This window comes from Canis lupus, chromosome 15 (assembly GCF_048164855.1).
Source record: "Canis lupus baileyi chromosome 15, mCanLup2.hap1, whole genome shotgun sequence".
Taxonomy (NCBI): Eukaryota; Metazoa; Chordata; class Mammalia; order Carnivora; family Canidae; genus Canis; species Canis lupus.
In genome coordinates this window covers 48268278-48292155 of record NC_132852.1, presented here as the reverse complement: position 1 = coordinate 48292155, position 23878 = coordinate 48268278, and the positions used below count along the sequence as shown (strand labels likewise).

At 63.1% G+C, this 23878-nt stretch overlaps 2 protein-coding genes across 7 annotated transcripts in view; one reads left to right on the top strand and one right to left on the bottom strand.

Moving 5' to 3' along the window:
• The first annotated feature begins 3344 nt into the window (after nucleotides 1-3344).
• On the top strand, nucleotides 3345-11960 carry NACAD (NAC alpha domain containing). The gene is made up of 8 exons (XM_072777226.1): nucleotides 3345-3489; nucleotides 5268-10496; nucleotides 10596-10711; nucleotides 10796-10870; nucleotides 11185-11331; nucleotides 11403-11549; nucleotides 11643-11765; nucleotides 11842-11960. The coding sequence occupies exons 1-8, from the start codon at nucleotides 3423-3425 to the stop codon at nucleotides 11854-11856; spliced, it is 5919 nt and encodes a 1972-aa protein (XP_072633327.1). The 5' UTR covers nucleotides 3345-3422; the 3' UTR covers nucleotides 11857-11960.
• Nucleotides 11961-13374: 1414 nt separating this feature from the next.
• CCM2 (CCM2 scaffold protein) overlaps nucleotides 13375-23878 on the bottom strand; it is a 45381-nt gene continuing 34877 nt past the window's right edge. For 4 of the 6 annotated variants that reach the window (XM_072777225.1, XM_072777220.1, XM_072777221.1 and 1 more), the window contains 8 exons: nucleotides 20866-20949; nucleotides 20221-20404; nucleotides 17233-17369; nucleotides 16137-16272; nucleotides 15229-15313; nucleotides 14945-15083; nucleotides 14592-14730; nucleotides 13375-13831 (listed from right to left, as the gene is read on the bottom strand). In XM_072777225.1, coding sequence (XP_072633326.1) covers nucleotides 13551-13831; nucleotides 14592-14730; nucleotides 14945-15083; nucleotides 15229-15313; nucleotides 16137-16272; nucleotides 17233-17369; nucleotides 20221-20404; nucleotides 20866-20949 — 1185 coding nt within the window. In that variant the 3' untranslated portion in view covers nucleotides 13375-13550. The remainder of the gene's footprint in view (nucleotides 13832-14591; nucleotides 14731-14944; nucleotides 15084-15228; nucleotides 15314-16136; nucleotides 16273-17232; nucleotides 17370-20220; nucleotides 20405-20865; nucleotides 20950-23878) is intronic. The other 2 variants (XM_072777224.1, XM_072777222.1) reach the window with 1 other exon arrangement.

The following is a 23878-nucleotide window of genomic DNA, read 5'->3' as shown; positions in this document are numbered from 1 at the left end:
TATTTTTTTAAGAATAAACATTTGGGCAGCCCGGGTGGCTCAGCGGTTTAGCACCACCTTCAGTCCAGGGCGTGGTCCTGGAGACTCAGAATCAAGTCCCACATCAGGCTCCCTGCAGGGAGCCTGCTTCTCCCTCTGCCTGTGTCTCTGCCTCTCTCTCTCTCTGTCTCTCATGGATAAATAAATAAAATGTTTTTAAAAAAAAAATAAATATTTTGGGCAGCCCCGATGGCTTAGAGGTTTAGCACCGCATTCAGTCCAGGACATGATCCTGGGAACATGGGATTGAGTCCCACATCAGGCTCCTTGCATGGAGCCTGCTTCTCCCTCTGCCTGTGTCTCTGCCTCTCTCTCTCTCTCTCTCTGTCTCTGTCTCTCATGAATAAATAATTAAAATCTTTAAAAAATAAAATAAACATTTTATTTATTTATTTGAGAGAGAGAGTGAGAGCACAAGCAGGGGGGAGAGGGGCAGAGGGAGAGGGAGAATCAGACTCCCCACTGAGCAGGGAGCCCGACATGGGGCTCGATCCCAGGACCCCAGGATCATGACCTGAGCTGAAGGCAGACGCTCCACCCTCTAAGCCCCCCAGGCTCCACCGCTGTGGACTCTGAACATTTTAAAGGACCCTATTTTGACTTACATATAGTGGTTTGGGGTGTCATCTTGTATGGTCTTAACGGTTGTTCTGGGTGTAGAGACACACTCATGTGAGGTCCCCCCAATCTGCTCCCAGCAGCATGTATACTTTGGGTCACATGTGCACACTGCTTCCATGTCGGTCCCTTTGCCATCGCTGCTTTTAAGAATCCTGTCGGGTGTCAGCTGGAGTTCTCGTTTGTTTCAGTGGTCACACATGCCACCGGGCACTCAGGAGGAGGAGGAGTGCCCATCATTGTGCCCATCCCTCTGCCCTTCCTGTACTCTTTTCGCCCCCTCCCCCAGGCTTGTGGGGTGCTCTGCTGGTGCTGGAGCCTCCAGTGCCCCCTCCCTCAGAGCACACTTCCCATTCCTTCCTGTGTGCCTGCCTTCTCCGATGAGCCTTGCTTTCCACACTTGAAGGCCTGTCGCAGCTTCCTCCTGGCCTCTGGCTTTGGACCAGAAGCGCGCTGCGGTTCTCCTTGGCAGTCCCCATGGGTCTTGTGTTCTCTCTGGCCACTGCTGTGACTTTGTCCCCAGTGCTCACAAGTTAGAGGTCAAGTGTCCGGATGTGAATTTCCTTGGATGTATCATATTTGACCGTCCCTCAGCTCTTGCATCTGTAAGTTTCTATCTTTTGCCTATTTGGGGAGTTTCAGCCATCATGTCTGAATACTCTTCAACTGCCCTCTTTACTGCTCTTCTTCTGGGACTCCAGGTACATGAGCAGGGTCTTATGTTGTCATCCCGCACGGTCCTCAGCCTCTCTTGCCCAACGTTTTTCTTGTCGTTATTACTCAGTTGAGTACATTCTGTGGACCCATCCCAGCCTCACTTGGATGTCCTCTGTCATCTCTGGCCACTGATAAACTGCTCAGCAAGTGCTTCCTTTCAGTGATTCTATATCGTTCCGTGATCTTGGTTTGTTTCCATTTCATAACGTCTGTTTCTTTGCTGACGTTTTCCATTTGCTCCAAAAGAAACTTATTTCGCATGGCACCGCTTCCATGATGGCTGATTTAAAATCCTTATCAGGTAATTCCAGCATCTTCATCTTAGTTTTGGCATCAGTTGATTACTTTTTCTTATTCTAGTTGTGACCTTCCTGGGTCTTGGATTCTTCCTTGATCTTTCTGGCGTGACAGGTGATTTTTTGTATTGCCTCCTGAACAGTCAGTCCGGCTATTACATTCAAATTTTTTATTTCAGCAGGTCCATCCTGTCTGTGCTACTCTAGTGGCCTGTGGCTCCAGTGACAATAGTCCCTGCTGGGCCATCCTGGGCCCTAGGAGTACTTCCTGGGCTGAAACCCTGCCGTGGGCTCCTCCTAGCCAGTGCTACCACCCCTACCCTTGGGGCTTCTCAGTGGGGCAGAGGGGCAGGTGATCCCGGTGGGGAAGGAGCAGGCCTCCCCCTGACCCTCCTAGAATTGTCAGTGGGACTCCAGCCCTACATGGAGATGAATATGTCCGTCTGGTCCTCCTCCTGGGAGCAGACTGGGGTCCGGAAACGTGGTCAAGGGCCCCTTGTGTCAGCAGGCTGTTCCTGCAGCCCTGGGGACCCTCGCCGCATCACCTCACTCTTCGTGTGTGAGAGTTGTGTTGGGATTGTGTGTCTTGTGTCTACTGTCAGGAAGAGCAGACAAGCCGAGGCCACCCTGCCCAGACCAGAAGGCACACGGAAGGGCTTTTGGTTTCTGGGAGGTTGGTGCGGGCCGGGTGGTCGCGGTGCGCAGAGCAGAGGGAGCATGAAGGTCTCCGCCAGGGCAGCCGGGCTGTGGGGGGGGCAACTTGGAAGAGCCGGAAGGCGAGAATGAAGGTGGATGCAGAGGGTCCCAGCAGGGGAGAGACGCTCCATCAGCGGCTGGGGGGTGCAGGATGCAGGGGTGGCCGCAGGAGACAGGGTTGGGGAGACGCCCCGCCCCCCGCCGCCGCCACAATGACCGCTCTGATTCCCTGCCGCCGCCCAGCTCGGGGGGGGGGGGGGGGGGGGGCACAATGCTCATGTGTCTCGCGGAGCCGGAGCCTGGCACTGGGCGGGTGCGAGCGCGGGAGGCGGGCGGGGGAGGCTGGGGGGGCTGGGGAGGGGAGATGGGGGGGCGGCGGCCCAGGCCCAGGAAGGCGTGGCGCTCCTCTTCCTCCGCCGGGAGCCCGGGGGAGCCCGGGAGCGGGGTTGCGGGGTGCGCGGACCGTCCGCCCTGCTCCCCCGGGCTGCCTTCCCCGCGCTCCAGCCGCGCCGGCTCCCGTCTCGGTTTCCATGGAGCCGGGAGGCGGTTGCCACGGAGACCGACGTGCGACGACCGGCCAATCAGCATGGAGCTGCGGCTCCTGCTCACCCCCGGGATGGAGGCGGGGGGCGCGGGAGGCCGGGCCCCAGGACCGCGCCGCCACCTGCCCCGCTCCCCGCGCCCCGCGCCCCGCGCCCCGCGCCGCCCCCGCCTCCTGCGGAGCCGGCTTCGGCTTCGGGTGATGCTCCCTGGGGTCCGCCCAGCCTCCGGCCGGCCCGGCCCCTCGCGACCCGGGAGGATGCCGCGGGAAAGGCGCGGCGGCGCGACGCCGGAGGAGGGCGCAGCCGGGCGGGGAGGGGGCCCCGCACCCCCGCTGCGCTCCGCAGTGCTTGGGGCGCAGGCGCACGCTCCTCCGGGGCGCCGGGCGGGCGGGGCGGCGTGACGTCAGCCGCCGACCTCCCCCTACTCCCGGGCCGAGGGGCGGCGGCCGCGCAGGCTCCGCCGGACGGACACGCGGACGGAGCGGGCGCCGAGGGACGGGCGCACGGCCAGGCCATGCCCGGGGAGGCCGCGCGCGCTGAACCGCTGCTGCCGGAGGCGGGCGGGCCGGGCCCCCAAACAGGTGAGGCCTCGGGCTGGGCCCCTGCGATCCTGTCGGCGGCCCTGCCCCTGCCCCTGCCCCTGCCCCTGCCCCTGCCCCTGCCCCTGCCCCTGGGTCTCCGTCCCCCGCCGGCCGCTCCGCTCCGCCGTCCCCCACCCCCGTCTGGTCTCGGCCTGCGCTCCCAGCCATCCTGACCCCTTCCCCGCCCCACAGGCCCAGCTCTGGACTGCGGGAAGGGCGGGGGGGCTTGCGAGCATCCCGGGGGCCCGTGGCTCAGGCCCGTGGCCCGCCCTCCAGGCTCCGCGGCCCCATTGTCTGCGAGGAGCTGCGGGCCAGGCAGGCCTGAGGCTCTGGACCAGAGGCGAGGGGTTCTCAGCCTCACCCCCAGCCCCGCGGGGGACTCGCCCTTTAGATGCTGCAGCCGCCGCACGGCCAGCGACTGGGGTCTTGAAAGGAGCAACAGGGCTGGAGCTGGCGCCTGGGGTGGCCAGGGGGCCGGTCCCCGAGGGCGGGGGGCAGTGCCCGCAGCCTTGGAGATGCTAGCTCAGCAAGTGTCCGCGGAGTGGAGGCGTCTGCCCAGGTCTGGAAGGACCAGGGTGGCCCAGCAGGAGGTCAGCGGTGACTCCTGGAGGGCCAAGGGCACCAAGCTGTGCGCGCATCACCTGGCAGTGTCACTGACCAGCACAGCACTGGGCCGGGGCCCTGGCCCCCTTTGGCCTCTGGTAAAGCGGGTGGAGGCTGGGCCTGCCCGGACCCAGCATCTCAGGCTGGCTCTGCTCAGGCTGCTTGATGACCTTGGGTGCTTACAAAAACCTTTTGACCTTTGGCTTCCCTTCACCACCTCCCTTGGCCTGGCTCTGGCCTCTCCCCGCCCCAGGGCAGGCGGGCAAGGGTACCACAGGCTCAGCACCTGGAGCCTGTGTCCACCCCACCCCACCCACCACACCCACCTCCGGGCGTTGGGTGTATGCCACGCTGCAGTGGCCCGAAGGACCCCCTTCTCAAGACCCCCATGGCCTCTCTGAATCCCAGCAGGGGGCCCAAGGGGGCAGGATGCTGCCCCTTCCTAAAAGCTTCGCCTCTAATCAGATACTCAGCTTTGCAGACAGACCCCTGAGGCAGAGATCCCTGTGGGGTGACCGAGGGTGAACGTGATAGAGCAGGAACCTCCCCAAGAACAGAGTCAGGGTCTAGGCAGCCCTGGGACCCACAGCCCTGGGGCCGCTGTCACCATAAAGAGGCCTGGCCAGTCTCATGATCCTGCAGCCCCCAGGGCCCATTCCCACAGCTGCCCTCTTTCCCACAAATCCCATCACTGCCAGCACCAACCCCTGCAGCTCAGCCTCCGTGGGACCCGTGGCCTGAGGACACACCCGCGGTGGCCCTGCCTCCCCTCCTCTGCACCAGCTCGGCAGCTGGAACCTGGGGCAGAGCCGGATGGCTCCCCGAGAGGCTGGCCTCCGGTGTGGGCAGCAGGGAGAGAGCTGAGGCAGGGAGGTGAGACCCCCACGCACAGGAGGTGTGACACCTAGAGTGTTCCAGAGCCAGCGGGGTGCAAGTGCCGTTCCCCTGGGAGCTTCTGATGCAGGTCAGAGAGGTCACCAGCCGAGCCCAGCACAGACTGCGGGCAGGGGGCCAGCCAGCCAGTGTCGGTGGAGACAGGTGCTAGCCCCCCGCCTGCCGAGCCTCAGACACCACCCACCCCCCGGCCCCAGGCTGTCCCCTCCGGGTTCGGGCTCCCAGAGGTTCTTCGGCTCCCCGAGGATGTCTGCCCTCCTCATGGCCCTCTCTTTCCACAGAGTCGTCCTGTGATGTGGCCTCGGCCACCACCCCAAGAGGGGACCGGCTGGAGCACTGTGCCCTGACCCCCGGACCCAGTGCCCTGGCCCTGGAGTTTCTGCCCAGCAAGCCGGGTGCCCGGCCCCCGCCAGAGGGAGCCAGCTGGGATGCAGGGCCAAGCGGCACCCCTTCAGCCTGGGCGGTCCCCGCAGAAGGCAGCCCTAGCCTGGGCCCCCCCGAGGCCCGGCCCGCCGGGGGTCCTCCCCCAGCCACCATGGAGCCCCGGATCGTGATGGGCGAGGAGACCCTCCGGGTGCCCCTGCTGCCCAGGGCAGCCCTGCCAGAGCTCAGGGACCGGGAGGGTGGGCACCCCAGCCTGAACCCACCCCCCGCGTTGTGTTCTCAGGGTGACCCTCCTGTGCCTTGCCCTGTCCCAGACCCTGAGTCCTACTTCACGCCACCCTCCACCCCCACCGAGACCGCCTCTGCCCTGCTCCTTGGCCCCGGGTCCCGCAGGGATGCCCGGGACGCCCCGGCGGAGCCAGGGGACTCGCCACCTGCCTCGCCCTCGGGCTCTTACATCACGGCAGATGGGGACAGCTGGGCCTCGTCCCCGTCCTGCTCCCTGAGCCTGCTGGCCCCAGCCGAAGGGCTGGATGTCCCCTCGGGCTGGGGCTTCTCCCCACAGGGGTCTGTAGCAGATGAGCAGGAGCTGCCCTACACGGGGCCCCCCGGCCCCCCATCCCCGGAGTCCAGCATCTCAGCCGACAGCAGCTCTTCCTGGGGCCAGGAGGCCCATTTCTTCGAGCTGGACTTCCTGGCCAACGACCCCATGATCCCCGCCGCCCTCCTGCCCTTCCGGGGCAGCCTCATCTTCCAGGTGGAGGCCGTGGAGGTGACACCGAGGGCCCCCGAGGAGGAGGAAGAGGAGGAGCAGGAGGAGGAAGAGGCCTCTGTCCCTGGAGGGGATGCTGCTGGGGAGGGCGAGGACGACAGCACGTTTGCCTCCTCCCTGCAGTCCCTGTCCGATCTCTCCATCACCGAGGGCATGGACGAGGCCTTTGCCTTCCGGGATGACACCTCGGCGGCCTCCTCCGACCCCGACTCGGCCTCCTACGCGGGGGCAGATGACGAGAGGCTGTACAGCGAGGAGCCCCACGCACGACCCACGGCCCTGCTCCACGACAGCCCTGGCGAGCCTGCTCCCGGGATCTGCGAGGAAGAGGCCAGCCGAGCCACCGGGCGCCAGGCCCCAGGTGCCAAGGTCGCCGGGCCAGGCCAGGGCTCAGGCCGGGCATGTGCTGCGGCCGAGGCCCCTCACACCCCGCAGGAAGCCCCGGACCTCACGAGGGTGACCGCTCAGGCCTGGGGGCAGGCGCTGGGCTCCATTCTGGGTCGGGGGCCTGCTGCCGCGGGCGCAGTTCAGTCCCTGCAGGGGGATGAGCACACGGCCTTAGGCCCAGAGCCCCAGACTGCCCCAGCAGTGGGGGCCCTCCCACCAAGCCCCGACTCTCTGCAGCACCTGGAGAGACGGGCAGGCCCAGACCCTGGGTCTGAGGCCCCGCCCCTACCCCTGCAGGCCGCGGGCCTCCCCTTGGGCCAGGGACCCGCCGCTGAGGCCAAGCTCCAGACCCTGCAGACAGATGCAGGCTGCACACCATGGATGGAGCCTGTGGCCACTGCAGCCCGGCAGGAAGGACAAGTGACCTTGGGGCTGAGGCCAGCATGTGAGCAGAGGGACACAGAGCCTCAGGCCTGGGAGCAGGTCCAGCTGGATGGCCTGGAGCCAGCTGCAGACACGGGGGCACCTTGGGCCTCATGGGGAACTGTAGGCCCCTCCAAGCCTGCCACGGAGGCCCCAGAACACCGGGAGCCTACCACCAGGGCCCTAGAACACCTGGAGCTTTCCATGGCGGCCCTAGGATGCCCAGAACCTGTCATGGAGGCCCCAGAACACCCGGAGCCTGCTATCGAGGCCCTAGAACACCCAGAGCCTTCCACAGAGGCCTCAGAACACCCGGAGCCTTCCAGGGAGGCCCCAGAACACTCGGAGCCTGCCACCAAGACCCTAGAACTCCTGGAGCTTTCCATGGAGGTCCCAGGACACCCAGAACCTACCATGGAGGCCCCAGAACACCCGGAGCCTGCTATCGAGGCCCTAGAATGCCCAGAGCCTTCCATGGAGGTCCCAGAACATCCAGAACCTGCCACGGAGGCCTCAGAACACCCGGAGCCTGCCACTGAAGCCCTAGAATGCCTCGAGCTTTCCATGGAAGCCCCAGAATACCCAGAACCTGCCACGGCGACCCCAGAACACCCGGAGCCTGCCACCAACACCCTAGAACTCCTGGAACTTTCCATGGAGGCCCCAAGATACCCAGAACCTGCCACAGAGGCCCCAGAACACCCACAGCCTTCCACTGAGGCCCTAGAATGCCTAGAGCTTTCCATGGAGGTCCCAGAACGCCCAGAACCTGCCATGGAGGCCCCAGAATGCCCAGAGCCTGCCACCAAGGCCCTAGAATGCCTGGAGCCTTCTATGGAGGCCCCAGAACATCCAGAACCTGCCACGGCAGCCCCAGAACACCTGGAGCCTGCCACTGAGGCCCTAGAACGCCTGGAGCTTTCCATGGAGGCCCCAAGACACCCAGAACCTGCCACGGAGGCCCCAGAATGCCCAAAGCTTGCCACTGAGGCCCTGGAATGCCTGGAGCTTTCCATGGAGGCCCCAGGACATCCAGAACCTGCCACGGAGGTCCCAGAATGCCCAGAGCCTGCCACCGAGGCCCTAGAATGCCTGGAGCTTTCCATGGAGGCCCCAAGACACCCAGAACCTGCCACGGAGGCCCCAGAATGCCTAAAGCCTGCCACGGAGGCCCTAGAATGCCTGGAGCTTTCCATGGAGGCCCCAGGACACCCAGAACCTGCCACGGAGGCTCCAGAATGCCCAGAGCCTGCCACTGAGGTCCTAGAATGCCTGGAGCCTTCCACGGAGGCCTCAGAACATCCAGAACTTGCCAAAGAGGCCCCAGAATGCCCGGAGCCTGCCACCAAGGCCCTAGAACATACAGAGCCTTCCATGGAGGCCCTAGAATACCCAGAACCTGCCACCGAGGCCCCAGAACACCCGGAACCTGCCACTGAGGCCCTAGAACACCTGGAGCTTTCCATGGAGGTCCCAGAACACCCAGAACCTGCCACCAAGGCCCCAGAACACCCGGAGCTTACCACCGAGGCCCTAGAATGCCTGGAGCCTTCCATGGAGGCCCCAGAACATCCAGAACCTGCCACAGAGACCCCAGAATGCCCAGAGCCTGCCACCAAGGCCCCAGAATACCTGGAGCCCACCATCAAGGCCCTAGAATGCCTGGAGCCTTCCATGGAGGCCCCAGGACACCTAGAACCTGCCACGGAGGCCCCAGAATGCCCAGAGCCTCCCACTGAGGCCCTAGAACGTCCAGAGCCTTCCATGGAGGCCCCACAACATCCAGAACCTGCTACCAAGCTCCAAGAACATCCAGAACCTGCCGTGGAGGTCCCAGAATGCCCGGAGCCTGCCACTGAGGCCCTAGAACATCCAGAGCCTTCCATGGGGGCCCCAGAACATCCAGAACCTGCTACCAAGGCTCTAGAACATCCAGAGCCTTCCATGGAGGCCCCAGGACATCCAGAATCTGCTACCAAGGCCCTAGAACATCCAGAGCCTTCCATGGAGGCCCCAGAACATCCAGAACCTGCTACCAAGGCCCTAGAACATCCAGAGCTTTCCATGGAGGCCCAAGAACATCCAGAACCTGCTACCAAGGCCCTAGAACATCCAGAGCCTTCCATGGAGGCTCCAGAACATCCAGAACCTGTTACCAAGGCCCTAGAACATCCAGAGCTTTCTATGGAGGCCCCAGAACATCCAGAACCTGCTACCAAGGCCCTAGAACATGCAGAGCCTTCCATGGAGGCCCCAGAACATCCAGAACCTGCGACGGAGGCCCCAGAATATCCAGAACCTGCCACAGAGGCCCCAGAATGCCCGGAGCCTGCCACCAAGGCCCTAGAATGCCTGGAGCCTTCCATGGAGGCCCCAGGACACTCAGAACCTGCCATAGAGGCCCCAGTATGCCTGGAGCCTTCCACCAAGACCCTAGAACGTCCAGAGCCTTCCATGGAGGCCCCAGAACATCTAGAACCTGCTATGGAGGCCCCAGAACACCCGGAGCCTGCCACCGAGGCCCTAGAACATCCAGAGCCTTCCATGGAGGCACCAGAATATCCAGAACCTGCCATGGAAGCCCCAGAACATTCGGACCCTGCCATGGAAGCTCCAGAACATCCAGAACCTGCCACAGAGGCTCCAGAATGCCTAGAGCCTGCCACAGAGGCCCCAGAACATCCAGAACCTGCCACGGAGGCCCCAGAACTGCTAGCGTCAGCCCCAGAGATCCCGGAGTGCCCAGGGGCTGCGGCGGAAACCCGGGACTCACCGAAGGCCGCCTCTGCCCGGGAGGGAGCAGCCGAGGGTCCGGCGGCGCCCGAGCAGGGAAGCCGTCCCGGTGCCCGCGTGCGCGCTGGAGCCCGAGCTGAGCCCCGCTCGGCCCCGGGGGAGGCCCCAGGGGGTGAGAGTCCAGGGGCGCGCGGCCTGGAGCCGGTCCCCCAGGGAGCCGGGAAGGCTACGGGGCAGCGTGGCCCGGGGGCGCATCCTGCGGCTTGGCCCCGGTGTCCCGGCGCTGCGGAGGTGGGACCGAGGCCGGAGGGCGGCTGCCGCCCAGAGCCAGTGCCCAGCCCGCCCGCAGCCTCCGGGCAGGAGCCCGCGCCGGGCCCCGGCGGCGGGGAGAGGGCACGGGGGGTCTGCGGGAGCCCCGGGGTGGCAGCGCAGTTGCCAGGAAGCCCCGGCCGGGCCCTGGCCCGCGAGCCCTGCACCCCCGGGGGCCCCGCAGAGGCAGCCCTGAGCCCCGGGGTCCTCGGCGCCTCCTGCCCCTGCCGGGGCCTCAGGGAAGACTTGGAGGCCGGGGAGCCCCTGGCGGGAACCCCGCAGGCACCAGCTGCCCTCTCAGGGACCCCGGGACCTCCCGGGGCTGGGCCAAGGGGGGGCCTCCCGCCCCCTGCCGCCCTCCCTGGCCCCAGGACAGCCCCGGCGGGGGACACCCATGCCAAAGACCGGGCCTGGCGGACCGCGCCCCCCTGCCAAGTGCCTCCTGGGCCTCGGGGCCCCCCTGCCGCCGGGCAGCAGGCTGACCAGGACAGCCCAGAGGAAGGTGAGGCCAGGCAGCGAGTTGTCCGGAGCAGGGACCGCGGGCGGCAGGTGGGGGCCCGGGGTTGCGGCCGTCCTCATCCCCCCACCCGCCCGCACCCAGACTCGCCCCCCAGGGCGCCAGGATCCAGCCCACACTCGGACAGCCACGGGGAGTCGTCGGCAGAGCCAGAGGAGCACGATGCCTCGGGGGTACAGCCAGCGCAGTGCCCAGCCCAGGTGCCCGGCCCGGGGGGAAGGGGGCACCCCTGGGAGGGCTCCCCGATGCCCCACCCTCAGTTCCTCAAACCCCGTCCTCCCCAGGCCCCCGCAGCCGGTGGCAGCGAAGAGACCGTGGCCAAAGCCAAGCAGAGTCGCAGTGAGAAGAAGGCCCGGAAGGTGGGGGGGTGCTGTGGGGCTGCTGGGGAGGGTGTAGGAAGGGACCCTTCACCCCCAGGGGCTGATGATGCCACCAGTGAGGCTGTTGGGCAGTGGAGGTGCTGGGGCCAGAGCCTCCATGGAGATGGTACACCGGCACCCCACTGTCCCTGGGGGCCAGTGTCCCGGGCTGGCCCAGAGCCCACAGAGGGGCCCCCAGACTTGGCGGGAGAGGCTTCAGCCCCTGCCGGGATGCTGCCACCCCTCGGGGCCGGCTCCTCCCCGCCTCGGCCTGGGACCCCCCAGTGCCCAGGGTGAGCCTGCCGTGTCCCCAGGCGATGTCCAAGCTGGGCCTGCGGCAAATCCAGGGGGTCACCAGGATCACCATCCAGAAGTCCAAGAACATCCTGTTTGTCATCGCCAAGCCCGACGTCTTCAAGAGCCCAGCCTCCGACACCTACGTGGTCTTCGGGGAGGCCAAGGTCTGGTGGGGGTGGGGGGTGGGGGGGGTGGGGGGCCGGGGGGCGACCTGACCGCTGTGCCCGCCCTGCAGATCGAGGACCTGTCGCAGCAAGTGCACAGGGCTGCCGCCGAGAAGTTCAAGGTGCCCACTGAGCCATCGGCCCTGGTGCCTGAGTCTGCGCCGGGGCCGCTGCGGAGGCCAGAGGAGGAGGAGGAGGAGGAGGAGGAGGAGGAGGAGGTGAGGCTGGGGCACCGCGGGGTGGGGGGGAGGAGGGGTAGGGGCCTTCCGGGGGGCGGCAGCCCCGGAACCTGCCCGCCTGCCCCCATCCAGGTGGATGAGGCAGGCCTGGAGCTCCGGGACATCGAGCTGGTGATGGCGCAAGCCAACGTGTCGAGGGCCAGGGCCGTGCGGGCTCTGCGGGACAACCAGAGTGACATCGTCAACGCCATCATGGTGAGTGGCCGCTCTCAGCCCCGCCGCCCACCCTGTTGGGCCCCCTCTCAGCCCACACCTCTGCACCCTCCCACAGGAGCTCACCATGTAGCCGCGACCGCCACCCACCGCCACCGACTGCCACCGACTGCCACCGACCACCGGCCCTGTCCCCGCCCCCGGCTCTGCTGCTCAATAAACGGGTGTGTCCCCTCAGCCTCCGCTCTGCTCCTGCTTCCGGGCTCGTTCGGGTCTCAGGGGACTCGCGGTGGGGCCCCTAGAGGGTCAGGGGGGCCTGTCCCCGGGCGCCGGAGGGTGCGGGCGATCCCAACCCAGGCCTGGAGCAATCCGGGTCCCTAGAGGTAGGTGTCCTCCTCCTTGTCCCCAGAGGGCAGGGCTGTCCCCACCAGTCCCCGAGTGGGGGGGGCCCTCCTCGTCCCCAGAGGGCGGGGCTCTGTCCCCATGTGTCCCAGAGTGGGGGGGCTCTCCTCCTGGTCCCCAGAGGGCGGGGCTCTGGCCCCCACCATGTCCCCAGAGGGTGGGATCTGTCCCGTGTCTCCAGTATGTGGGGGTTCACGTAAGGCCCCTGGAGGGTGGGGGTCCTCACCCTCCCCACCCCAGGACTTCGGTGCCCCACCTGCCCAGAGACTAGACTGTCCCCTGGCTGTGGCCCAGGGTGTGGGCCTGGGGACTGGCTTCGGGAAGGGACTCCCCAGACCCAGGGCTCCAGGGCTCTAGCCACGGAGAGGCATTTGTTGGGGGCCCTCCTGATGCCCAGCTGTGGAGGGGCCATCCATCCCCTCCATATTCCCTCTTCTCTGAAGTCCAGAGATCCGCTGAGGGGGCGCTGGTGGGAAAGGCACTCCTGGAGGGGATGAGGCGGTCCCTGCCATCCACACAGGACATGCGGGCCAGGCCCCAGGGTGCGGCCCCACTGCTACCACCCCGCTGCAGCCCGAGACCGAAGGTGGCTGGGGAGGGCCTGGCCGCCTTGGCCGTTCCAGATGTTCCCAGGGCAGGAGGGCCAGGGGTCTTGGCTCACATCCAGAGAACCACTGCACGGGCCCTAGCCCTGCCAGCCTGGGCCCACTGCCAGCTCCCGGGGGGGCTGCGGCCAGAGCCACGTGAGGGGCTTCTCCTCCCATCCGCACCTGCCACCGGCCCCACACGGCCTCCGTCCTCCCGCCCCGGGGCCCCCACATCCACCCTGCTCAGCCCAGGGCTCCCACACATGCTGCTGGGGGTCTCCCAGGCCAGACGCACCCTCTGGTTCCCCAGGTGCCAAGAGCGCAGCAGGGGCCCAGCCCAGGGAAGGCCTAGAACAGTGCCCCTGCGCGCCCCCACCGAGCCCAGGACCCTGGGCGTGCTGGGTGGGGAGGGGGACCTGTGCTCTGGGTGGGGGTGGGGGTCCGGGTACAGTGGAGAGCACCTGTGCTGGAAGACAGAGGAAGGGGGACTCATCGAGGAGCAGGAGGCCAGGCGTCCTCGGGAGGACGAGGACCCACACTCGCACCAGGGCCCAGGTCACCCGCTGCCCACCCTGCGTTTTCAAAGCAAAACCCCGATGCCGTCCTCTGCGTCTGCTGCCCGGCTCCCACCCGCAAGATCAGAAGCACGCTGGGACCAGAAATGAATCATTCACATGGCGGTAAACTTGTTTGAAGGTCTCTGAGAGTTTCGACAGCATCGTCGTGTGCAAAACCGAAAGGACCCCCGGGAGCCCTCCCGGAGGGGGCCACGGGCACCAGCGCCCCGGGGCAGGTCCTTCACAGTAGAGGGAGCGCCGGCGGGCCCTTCCCGGCGCCATCAGGCTGAGTCCCGGTCCATGCTGCAGCCCAGAGCCTCGATGTCGTTGCTGATATCTGAAATCATGCGGTCCCACTCGTCCCCCTCCGAGGGTGCGGACTGGTCGTCGGAGCTGCCTGTGGTCCTGTTCCCAGTGCAGGTGGAGGTGGAGGCGGAGCTCAGGGCCCGCCGGTACCTGCCGAAGCTGTCAGTGATGATGCCTCGGCCGTCCTTCACCCCGATGGTCTCAAGGAAGTTCTCGAAGTGCTGGCTGTCCTTCTCCGGGATGAAGGGCCGCAGACCTAAGGACACAGGGTGTGCTGGATGCCATGCTTCTGGGGGGCTGGGCCAGGGAACAGGGGGCTGGCTGCATGTCCCTCCCTTGGTCCTGGCGGAGCCCCACCCACAGGCCCTGGAGTACAGAGCAGAGGGCGCAGGCCAACCACTGGGCACCGCCCGCTTCTACGGGACAACAACACAGAAAGGAACACGGGGCGGGGCCCTCGGACCCAAGCCTTGACCACACGACGGACCCTGGCGGAGAGGCCACAGGGTCACCAAGAGTTCAAACTGGACACAGCACGGCAGGCCCTAGAGCCCCCATGAGCAGAGAGCCCTTGGGTGGCGGCTGACAAGGGTATAAACCCACCCTCGGTGGAGGTTGGGGAGCAGAGCCGGAGCCTCCAACAGCCACCGTCAGCCAGCCGAGTTCCCCAGGCTCTGCACACAGGACACACAGCCGCGCCACCATCCTCAAGGGTGGGGGCAGGTGTGCGGGGTCCTTGCCACCCTGGCTACCCAGCTGCACCATGGTGCTCATTTCTCAGGGCCCAGCTCTCGGAAAAGCCGGTCTTTCCACCCAGTAATGGGGTCCACTTCTCTGCCTGGCAAACTCCTGGCCACCCACCAAAACCCTCTCAGGTGCCATCTCCTCTGGGGAGTCCCACCCTGGCCCTCATTCCGAGGTACCAGCCCCTGGCTTCCCCGCAGTCTGCCTCCCACTGGCGAGCTCTGGTCTCTGGCCAGAGCCCCCACACTGCAGCCACGCCACCTCAGACTCACCGAGCAGCAGGAACTTGCGGCTGTCCCCATACAGCTGACGCAGGTTGATGCAGAACTCGTGCACAGACGCCCCGTCGCGGTAGTCGTGCAGAAGTGCCGCGAACTGCTGGATCTCCTGGGAGGACAGCTTGGTGCGCAGCTGCAGACAGCGGAGCAGAAGGTGGGGGGTGAGCGCAGCACCATGCACCCACAGCCCAACCAGTGGCACCCTGAGTAAGGAGCCCAAGCAGGCTGTGCCCCCAGGGCTGTGCACTAGCGCAGAACCACATGAGGATCAGGGGCACGCGTTGGCTAAGCAGCAAGTCCCAGGGCCAAGCTCGGCTGTCCCCGCCCCCCACAGGGCAGGGCCGCACCGTGAGCATGTAGTCCTGCAGCAGCTCGGTGGCAGTGGCGCTCAACTCGCTCTCACTGACTGTCTTGGCGTGGGGCACCATCTGCATGCAGAAGGACGAGGGCGAGATGCCACCGGGGTGCACACACTCGGGGAACGCGCTGCAAGGACAGGAGCCATGGGCACGGGGCTCTGCGCCTCTGCCCTGTGCCCGCGTCCGGCTCCCCACAGACACCCAGGTTTGGCCAGGGTGCCCAGTGTGGATGGCATGGCTGATGGGGGCAGGGGTGGCGGGCGGGTACTCACAAAGTGCCCAGGTCTGTCTCATATGGCTCCTTCACGTCCACCTTGGTGGAAGAGTCGTCTGTACAGGGTGGGGAGACAGGGGCACCTGGTCACACGGGGAGAGGGCACTGAGCCCAAGGGCACTGGCGGCAGGGGGGCTGCAGGCCTCCTGGGGTGGCCCATAGGCACCACCCACACATGCTCCTCCGCAGGGCTCATGGTGCGGTCTGAGTGTGATGCTCTGGTCTCTGGAGAACGCACCAAATGGAGCGCTGGGGGGACCCTCTCCCCAGCGTGGCCAAGGATGAGAAAGCACCCCTGGTGGCCGCCTGCGGTGTCCTTTAGGTGAGGCACAGGATCCCAGAGCCCCTGCAACGGCCTGGCCGCAGGTGCTGACGGCAGAAGCCACCACCACAGGCAGGTGTGACCCCCCCGCGAGCTCCACACAGCACAGCTGCTCCCCAAGGACAGAGGCAGGACCCCCACGAGCCCGAGGCCCCCGCACCAGCAAAAAGCATGGCCCACAGCAGCTACCCAGGGAACGTTGGCCAGGACCTAAGGTCCCCACAACACAGAGCAGGACAGCATCAGTGTGGCTACTGGGCTCTGAGAGAGGGGTGAGGAGGGGGTGAGGGGACTAAATGAACTCCTGTAAGTAAGGCGCCTCCCAAAAATGCTCCACAGACACAGAGTAGGTGGTGGCTTCCACACGTCCACTGCCTGGGCAGCCTCGGTCCCCGGACAAAGCCCTCATCAGAGAGCAGTGAGGTCTGGGGGCTCCTCCCCACAGCGCCCCCTAGCCCCCGGCTCTCTGATCTGAAACAGGTGAAGTGACCTTCGTTGATGCGTTCCCTGGTCCCCACAGTGATGCAGGAAGCCACCAGGTGGGAGACATGGACCTCGGGGACTGTCTGCCCACACTCACATACCGCTGTGCAGGGACAGGTGGTGGGTGGGTGTCGAGGCCCCATCGAATATGGCTCTGTCCAGGAAGTCGATGGTGGACTCCGTGTACACAATCTGGAAGACCTGCCCCAGCAGGGAGCACAGTTCTTCCGCAGCGACCTGCCGTGGGGACGAAGCTGGGTCTTCCTGGGCAGCTTTCCTGGGCAGGCTCCTCAGATGCCCAACCAGCACCAGAACCGAGGGCCCGTTGCCTCCCACTGCCCCCCAGGGGAGCAGCCTATGTCTGGGAGGCTCCCTGGACCTCAGGGGCCAGGTGTGTCAGCTGCCAGCCCTCCTGTATCCGCCCACCTGGCCCCCCAACGCCTCCCAACGCCCTGCCCCGCAGTGGCCCCAGGCTGGGGGACAGCGCTCCCAGCATGGCACACAGCTTCAGGCCCACTGTGAAGGCAGGCTCCTATCTGGGCAGCTCTGCCCCCAGATATGGGGCAGGGACTAGAGGAGCCTGCAGGGGCGGGCCAGGAGCCCAGCGCGCTCCTCAGCACTGCCCGGCTAGAAGGTGGGCGGAGCCGAGGAGGGGCACTGATCTAAGGGAACCCGAGATGGGAGTCCCTGCTCCAGTCTTACACAGAAACCGCACCAAGGAGCTCCTGGAGGCTGACAACCCTTAGGTAGCTAAGGGGGCCTCAAGCCCTAACCCCCCACTCCCAGGGCACAGCTTGGGGTGCAGGAGACCACCCCCATCAGCACTGGGGAAAGGGTGAGGTCCCTGAAAGAGAAGGCACCAGACTCAGGGAGCAGGGAAGGGGCTTTAGCAGGGCCTGGGCAGGTGGTGGGCTGGGCCCTGCCGGTGGGAGGAGCCCAGAGGGTTGTTGGAGGGGCCTTGATGGGGTATGGGCGGGGGCCTAGCTGGGTGTGGGCGGGGCCTGCTTGGGTGTGGGCGGGGTCTGGGTCAGAAGGGTAGGAGAGGCCTGGGTGGGTATGGGCGTGGCCTGGATGGGGAGTAGGAGGGGCCTGGGTGGTGTGGTCGGCCTGAGTCAGGGCATGTGGACGGGACCTGGACTCATGGTGGGCAGGACCTGGGCTGGAGGTGGGGGGTGCTGGGTCCGACCCTCTACTCACTTTGCTCTCAGTGGCCAGGATCACCAGGCAGCAGGCCTCCACAGGTCCCACTCCACTCTCTGACAGGGAGACTGTGGTGAGGCCTCTGGAACTTTCTGCACACAGACTCTGGCTGGGGGAGATGCCAGGGTCCTGGGCTGAGAAGTCAACAGTGCAGCAGGTCAGGGCAGGTGTGGGAGCCGGACAGCAGGCTCAGGGCAGGCGGCCTGCCTCCACCGTCACCCTCACCCTCCTTGGCCACCTGCTCCCTGAGAACCACCACCCCATGGGGCCCTCCCGCATCCCTGCCACTAACGATAAGGGTAACTTAGGCCAATATTCAGCTGCTTTTGGCCTGCACACGAGAAGGTACCAGCAGGGTTCCACTCGCAGGAACCATGGGCATGAACCCCTCCTGACAGGGACCCTGAGAACCGGGGGCCCCAACAGCCAAGCCCAGGGGCGGGAGAGGGGCAGAGAGCCCGGCCCCTGTTCCTAACATCCACACACTGCCTGGTGGGACGAAGGGAGTGAGCACCCCCCACCCGAAGCACCAGCTCGTCCACTCAGTGGGTGGGGGCATGGGCACTGAAGTGAAGCCTCCAATCCCCCTGATGCTGGGGCACCCCGGGCCAAGCCCACGTCAGCCCGGAGAACACTTGTGGCTCAGACGCAGCTGGGAGACGGGAACTCAGAACAGGTATGCCTGCAGAGACTAGGGCCTGGCATCCCCTGAGCCCCCAAACGCAGCAGTCAGACCGCAGGACCACACAGCCGATGGCCCTGAGCCACAGGCCCTGAGCCCATGAGACATGGCAGGTCCACGCGGCAACACGGGCAGCGTCAACAGCACACCAGGTCTCAGAAGAAGTACCCAGCAAGGCAGAGCACATCTCTCGATCCTGGTCAGATAGTCGGGTCTGGGGGCCTGATTTTGGACACGGAGGGCTGAATAAAATACATTACTAACACTGATTTCACCTGCTTCCTCCTTTTTTTTTTTTTTAAAGATTTATTTATTTATTCATGAGAGACACAGACTGAGAGAGAGGCAGAGGCACAGGCAGAGGGAGAAGCAGGCTCCATGCAGGGAGCCTGATGTGGGACTCGATCCCGGGTCCCCAGGATCATGCCCTGGACCGAAGGCAGGTGCCCAACTGCTGAGCCACCCAGGCGTCCCTTCCTCCTCCTTTTAACGTAGCCACGAGAACATTTTAAGCAGCTCCATGGCCGTTGTCGAAGAAGCAGGGTATGCAGTCCCGCCAGTTGTCCCCTGGGCCCTGCGGATCCCCGCCCCCGTCCTCCTACACCCACAGAGACCCTCCGTGAGATGTCTGCACAGTCTCCTCCGCCCTCCCAGCCAGGCCCTTCACATGAAGCCTGGGCAGCTGGACGGGACCCCAGCACATGCACCCCAGGCCACACTACCCCAGGCAGTGGCCCCCCAGACCCCAGTGGGTACTTCAGGCCTCCTGCAGGACCACCCATCCTGGGTACAGGAATGGGTGGGCACCGCGGCCACGCTGGGAGGCAGTGGCAGGGGCGCTGCCACTTGCCCGGCCGCTCTCCCCACTCTGGGCTCCCCCGCCAGCCACTCAACCTCCACACTCCGTTACCCCATCAGGGAAGTGGGAGACCAGGGTCCTCATCACAGTTCAGGTGGAGGTTATGCCAAGTAATTATGTTCCAGGCCTTCTGCCAGTTTGAGCCAGTTTTGAAAATTAAAATGGTTACATCTGGGCCGCTACACGCTGTTCAATGTAAATACTGCCCATCCTCCAACAGCACCCATAGAGGGCAATGAGGGTTAAGCAGCACAGCGGGGCAGCCCCCGTGGCGCAGCGGTTTAGCGCCACCTGCAGCCCAGGGCATGGTCCTGGAGTCCCAGGATCGAGTCCCACATCGGGCTCCCTGCATGGAGCCTGCTTCTCCCTCTGCCTCTCTCTGTCTCTATGAATAAATAAAAAAAAATCTTAAAAAAAAAAAGCACAGAGGGGAGCACGGGGCCCACAGCATCCCCCCCAGATCCATGCCGCTCACGTCCTGGCTGTTCACTAGAGCCCCCAAGCTCACGGGGTCGTGCAAGGAGGCTCGCCAGGGCCCTCAGATCCCCCAAGACCTGCCGAGCTCAGGCGGAAAGGCAACTTCCCTCTGCACTGCCTGTGGTGTGTTCCTTCAATCCCCCTGCCACAGGCCCATGGCCAATGAATCCAGCCCCAGAAGCCCCACACGAGCCCAGAACAGCATAGAAACTGCAGCGCCAACCACAGAACCCCACCTCAGGGGCGCAGCCCAAGCAGAGCCGTGCTATCTTTCCTTGTGCCTCAGCGACTCAGTGGCAGGCAAAGGCCGTGGCATGCGGTGGGCCGCACACCCAGAGACCCCGGCAGACAACCCTGGGCTCCCAACACGAGGGGAGGAGTGGACCAGGTGCAGGGGGCTGGGGGCCAGTGCCTGGTTTAAGGTTCCTCCTGAGGGACGCCTGGGTGGCTCAGCGGTTGGGCACCTGTCTTTGGTTCAGGTTGTGATTCTGGGATCTCAGGATCCAGGATCGAGTCCCACATCGGGCTCCCTGCATGGAGCCTGCTCCTCCCTCTGCCTGTGTCTCTGCCTCTGTCTCTGCCTCTGTGTCTTTCATGAATAAATAAATAAATCTTTAAAAAAAAAAAAAAGGTTCCTCTTGACTCAGAACGTCTCACAGACTAGGAGCAACGCGATGGCTTGCTTCCGTCTTTGTACCCAGCTCTTAAAAGCCTGTGGCCAAGGGCAGGGCCCAAGCAGGAGGGCTCGGCACAGCACCCACTGCTTATGACCCCCTGGGTCACTGATGTCCTCTGACTGAGGCTGACCTCAGGTAGGACGGCCCTTCTTGGACACAGCAGGCAGCAGCAGCTGACCCCACACCGGACAAACTGTCTCCAGAGCTCCATTAAATTCCCAGACTCACTCGTGCAAAGACACAAGCTGCTCCTGTCGAGGACCCCTCGGCCCTGCCTCCCAGATCCGTACCTGTCTTCAGGACCACCAGGTGTGAGGCGTCGTCCCGCACATAGGACACAGCGGCGATGTCATGGATGGGAACCCTGAGGATGGTGTCCTCCCCGTCTCGCCAGGCCAGCTTGACGTTATAGGCAGACAGGCTGATCACGGCGTCGTGCTCCTGGGTCAGGTGTCCAGGGAGCTGGTGGGCTCTCTGGAAGGGAGCATGGTGCATCAAGAATGCCGGCCCAGCCACAGCCCCTGGGGACCCCCCCATCAAGCACAGGCCAGCACTGTCCCTACAGGATGGCCACGCTGGCTCTGGAAGCTCTGCTGCCTCTGGAGCAGCTCTTATTCAGACCTATGGTATGTGGTTTATGCATCTTGAAAATGTAAATTCTGAAAAGAGCCCAAACCACAAGGAGCAAAATCTGGAGCACAAAGTTCACGTTCAGACAGGATTGGTCTCTATGGCCCAGGAGCCAAGCACACCCATACCGTGATGGGACAGGGTCACCCTCCCCCAGCCGTGAAAGGCCCAGGATCAGAGGACCAGGAGCTGGTGTCAGGGTCAGAGGTCAGGGTCAGGGGCTAGAGCAGACTAAGGGTCAGAGGTGGGGTCAGGAGGTGGTACAGGCCAGGGGTCAGAGGTCAGGGACAGAAGGGTGGGGTTACCTTTGCATTGTCTATGAAATGAAGGATTTCAGTCCTACTGGAGGGATTCAGGTATCCTGGGATGGACGTCAGCTGACCTAAGTACTGTAAGAAAACAAGGAGAGAAAGCTGCGGTAAGAAAGGGAAGACGAGGACACCTCAGTGGCTCAGCAGTTGGGCATCTGCCGTTGGCTTAGGGTGTGGTCCCGGGGTCCCAGGGTTGAGTCCCGTATTGGGCTCCTTGCATGGACCCTGCTTCTCCTGTCTCTGTCTCTCTCTCTCCCTGTGTTTCTCTCCTGAATAGATAAATAAAATCTTTAAAAAAATAGAGAAAAGGGGGATCCCTGGGTGGCTCAACGGTTTGGCTCCTGCCTTTGGCCCAGGGCACAATCCTGGAGTCCCGGGATCGAGTCCCGCGTCGGGCTCCCGGCATGGAGCCTGCTTCTCCCTCCTCCTGTGTCTCTGCCTCTCTCTCTCTCTCTCTATGTCTATCATAAATAAATAAAGAAATAAATCTTTAAAAAATAAAATAAAATAAAATAAAATAAAATAAAATAAAATAAAATAAAATAAAGAGAAAGGGAGACGAACCCATGTAGTCACAGACACAGGAAGCACGGCCTGGCCCCCCCCTTCGGCCACCAGGCCTGCAGGCCGGGCTCGAGCAGAGGCCGCGCTCCCCAGGATGTGTGCTCAGACCTCGAAGTCTGTCGGCCCGGGAGCTGCTCCCCTGCTACCTGCTGCACCACATGACAGACCAACAGACCAGCAGGACCGAGATCCATACGGCAGTGGCCCGGCCCCAAGGAGCGCTGCTGTCCCAGGGTCGGGCACCCCGACTCCAGCCAGGGGAGGCCAAGGGAGAAGTGCGTGCGGCCCCACTGTCCAGGGGCACCAGCTGCCCGCAGGACAGACACACCAACAGACAGACGGATCACAGCCCTCAGAAGTGCGGACAGGCGCGAGCACCAAGCTGGCCGCGGCCCGGGACAGCAGCACCACCCTCACGAGGAAGGGCTGCAGCACGGGCTTCCTGGGTGACGCCAGCGACACATGGAAATTGCAGCCACCCTGAGCCACGATCACAGGGGCCGCGGACGGATGTGCTGGGGCGGCCTCGAGATGGGCCGGTGGGAGCCTCCCAAACGGGAGAGCGACGGGGAAAGAGCCTGAGGAAGGCGGCATAAGAACAGGAGCTCCTCAGCTGTGCAGGAGCTGCTCTCCCGGCCTTGGGCTGGGCCTGGGGGCTGGGGGCTGGGGGCCTAGGGGCTGGGGCTCAGGGCCTGGGGCCCAGGGGCTGGGGGCCTGGGAGCTGGGGCCTGGGGGCCTAGGGGCTGGGGGGCTGGGGGCTGGGGGCCAGGGGCCTGGGGGCTGGGGGCCTGCAGCTCAAGCAGCGAGCGGCCTGCCTCACTCTCGGCTCAGTCCTTCAAGCAAAGGAGAAATAAAAACTTTCTCTGACAAACAAAATTTGAGGGATTTTAAGATTTATTTATTTTATTTGAGTGACAGCAAGAGCGCATGTACTCAGTCTTGATCTTGGTGGGTGAGTTCAGCCCCTTGTTGGGCACAGAGCTTATTAAAATTTTTTTAAATGTTTTTTCAAGTTTTATTTATTTAGGTAATCTCTACACTCCACATGGGGCTCCAACTCATGCCCTGAGACTGAGCTGCACGATCTACCAACGGAGCCACCCAGGAGCCCCAGGAAACCCTCTTTATTTTTTTAGAGGTTCTTGCAGAATTTGCAAGTCTTTTTTTTTTTTTTTTAAGATTTTATTAATTTATTCATGAGACTCACAGAGAGCAAGGCAGAGACACAGGCAGAGAGAGGAGTAGGCTTCCTGTGGGGAACCCAATGCAGGACTCAATCCAGGAACTGTGGATCACGCCCTGAGCTAAAGGCAGACCTCAACCGCTGAGCCACCCAGGCATTTGGAAACCCACTTTAAAGAGGGGCCTTATATAACAAAAATACTTCTCTAAGAAGATGTAACAGTCTTTAACACATATGTACATAACAACAGAGCATCAAAATACGCAAGGCAAAAATGGGCAAAACTGCAAGGAGAAAGAAATGAAGCCACAATTACACCTGGAGACTTCAACACCCTTATCAGAAATGGACAGATCCTGCAGGTAGAAAATCAGTGAGGACACAGGTAAACTCAACACCCTCAATCAATAGGTCATAACTGACATACGTAAGCTACTATATAATTGATATCTATACACAGCTGCAGGATATGCTTTCTTCTTTTTTTCTTTTTTTTAAGATTTTATTTATTTATTCATAGAGATGCAGAGAGAGAGAGAGAGAGAGAGAGGCAGAGACACAGGCAGAGGAGAAGCAGGCTTCATGCAGGGAGCCTGACGTGGGACTCGATCCAGGGTCTCCAGGATCACGCCCTGGGCTGAAGGCGGCGCTAAACCGCTGCGCCACTGGGGCTGCCCAGGATATGCTTTCTTCTTAAGCTCACATGAACATTCACCAAGAAACAGCACACACTGGGCCGTAAAACACACCTTAACAAATTTAAAAGATAAGAAACCATGCACAGTATGTTCTCAAGTCACAATGGAATTCCCTGAAAGACACAACTGTCAAAATTCATACAAAATGAATTGCTTAATCTGAATAGGCATATGTTCTATTAATGGAATTGAATCAATAATTAACAACCTTCCAAAACAGAAAGCACCAAGTCCAGTCAGGTTCACTGGTGAATTTTAACACATACTAAAGGAAGAAATGATACCAATTCTCTATAATCTCTTCCAGAAAGTAAAAACAGAGAAAACACTCTAACCCATCCTATGAGGTGGCATGACCCTAGTGTCAAAATCAAAGATACTAGAATAACAGAAAAACTACAGATTAAGGGCACCTGAGTGGCTCAGCGGTTGGAGTGTCTGCCTTGGGCCCAGGGCGTGATCCTGGAGTCCTGGGATCGAGTCCCACATCGGGTTCCCTGCATGGAGACTGCTTCTCCCTCTGCCTGTGTCTCTCATGAATAAATAAATAAAAATCTTCAAA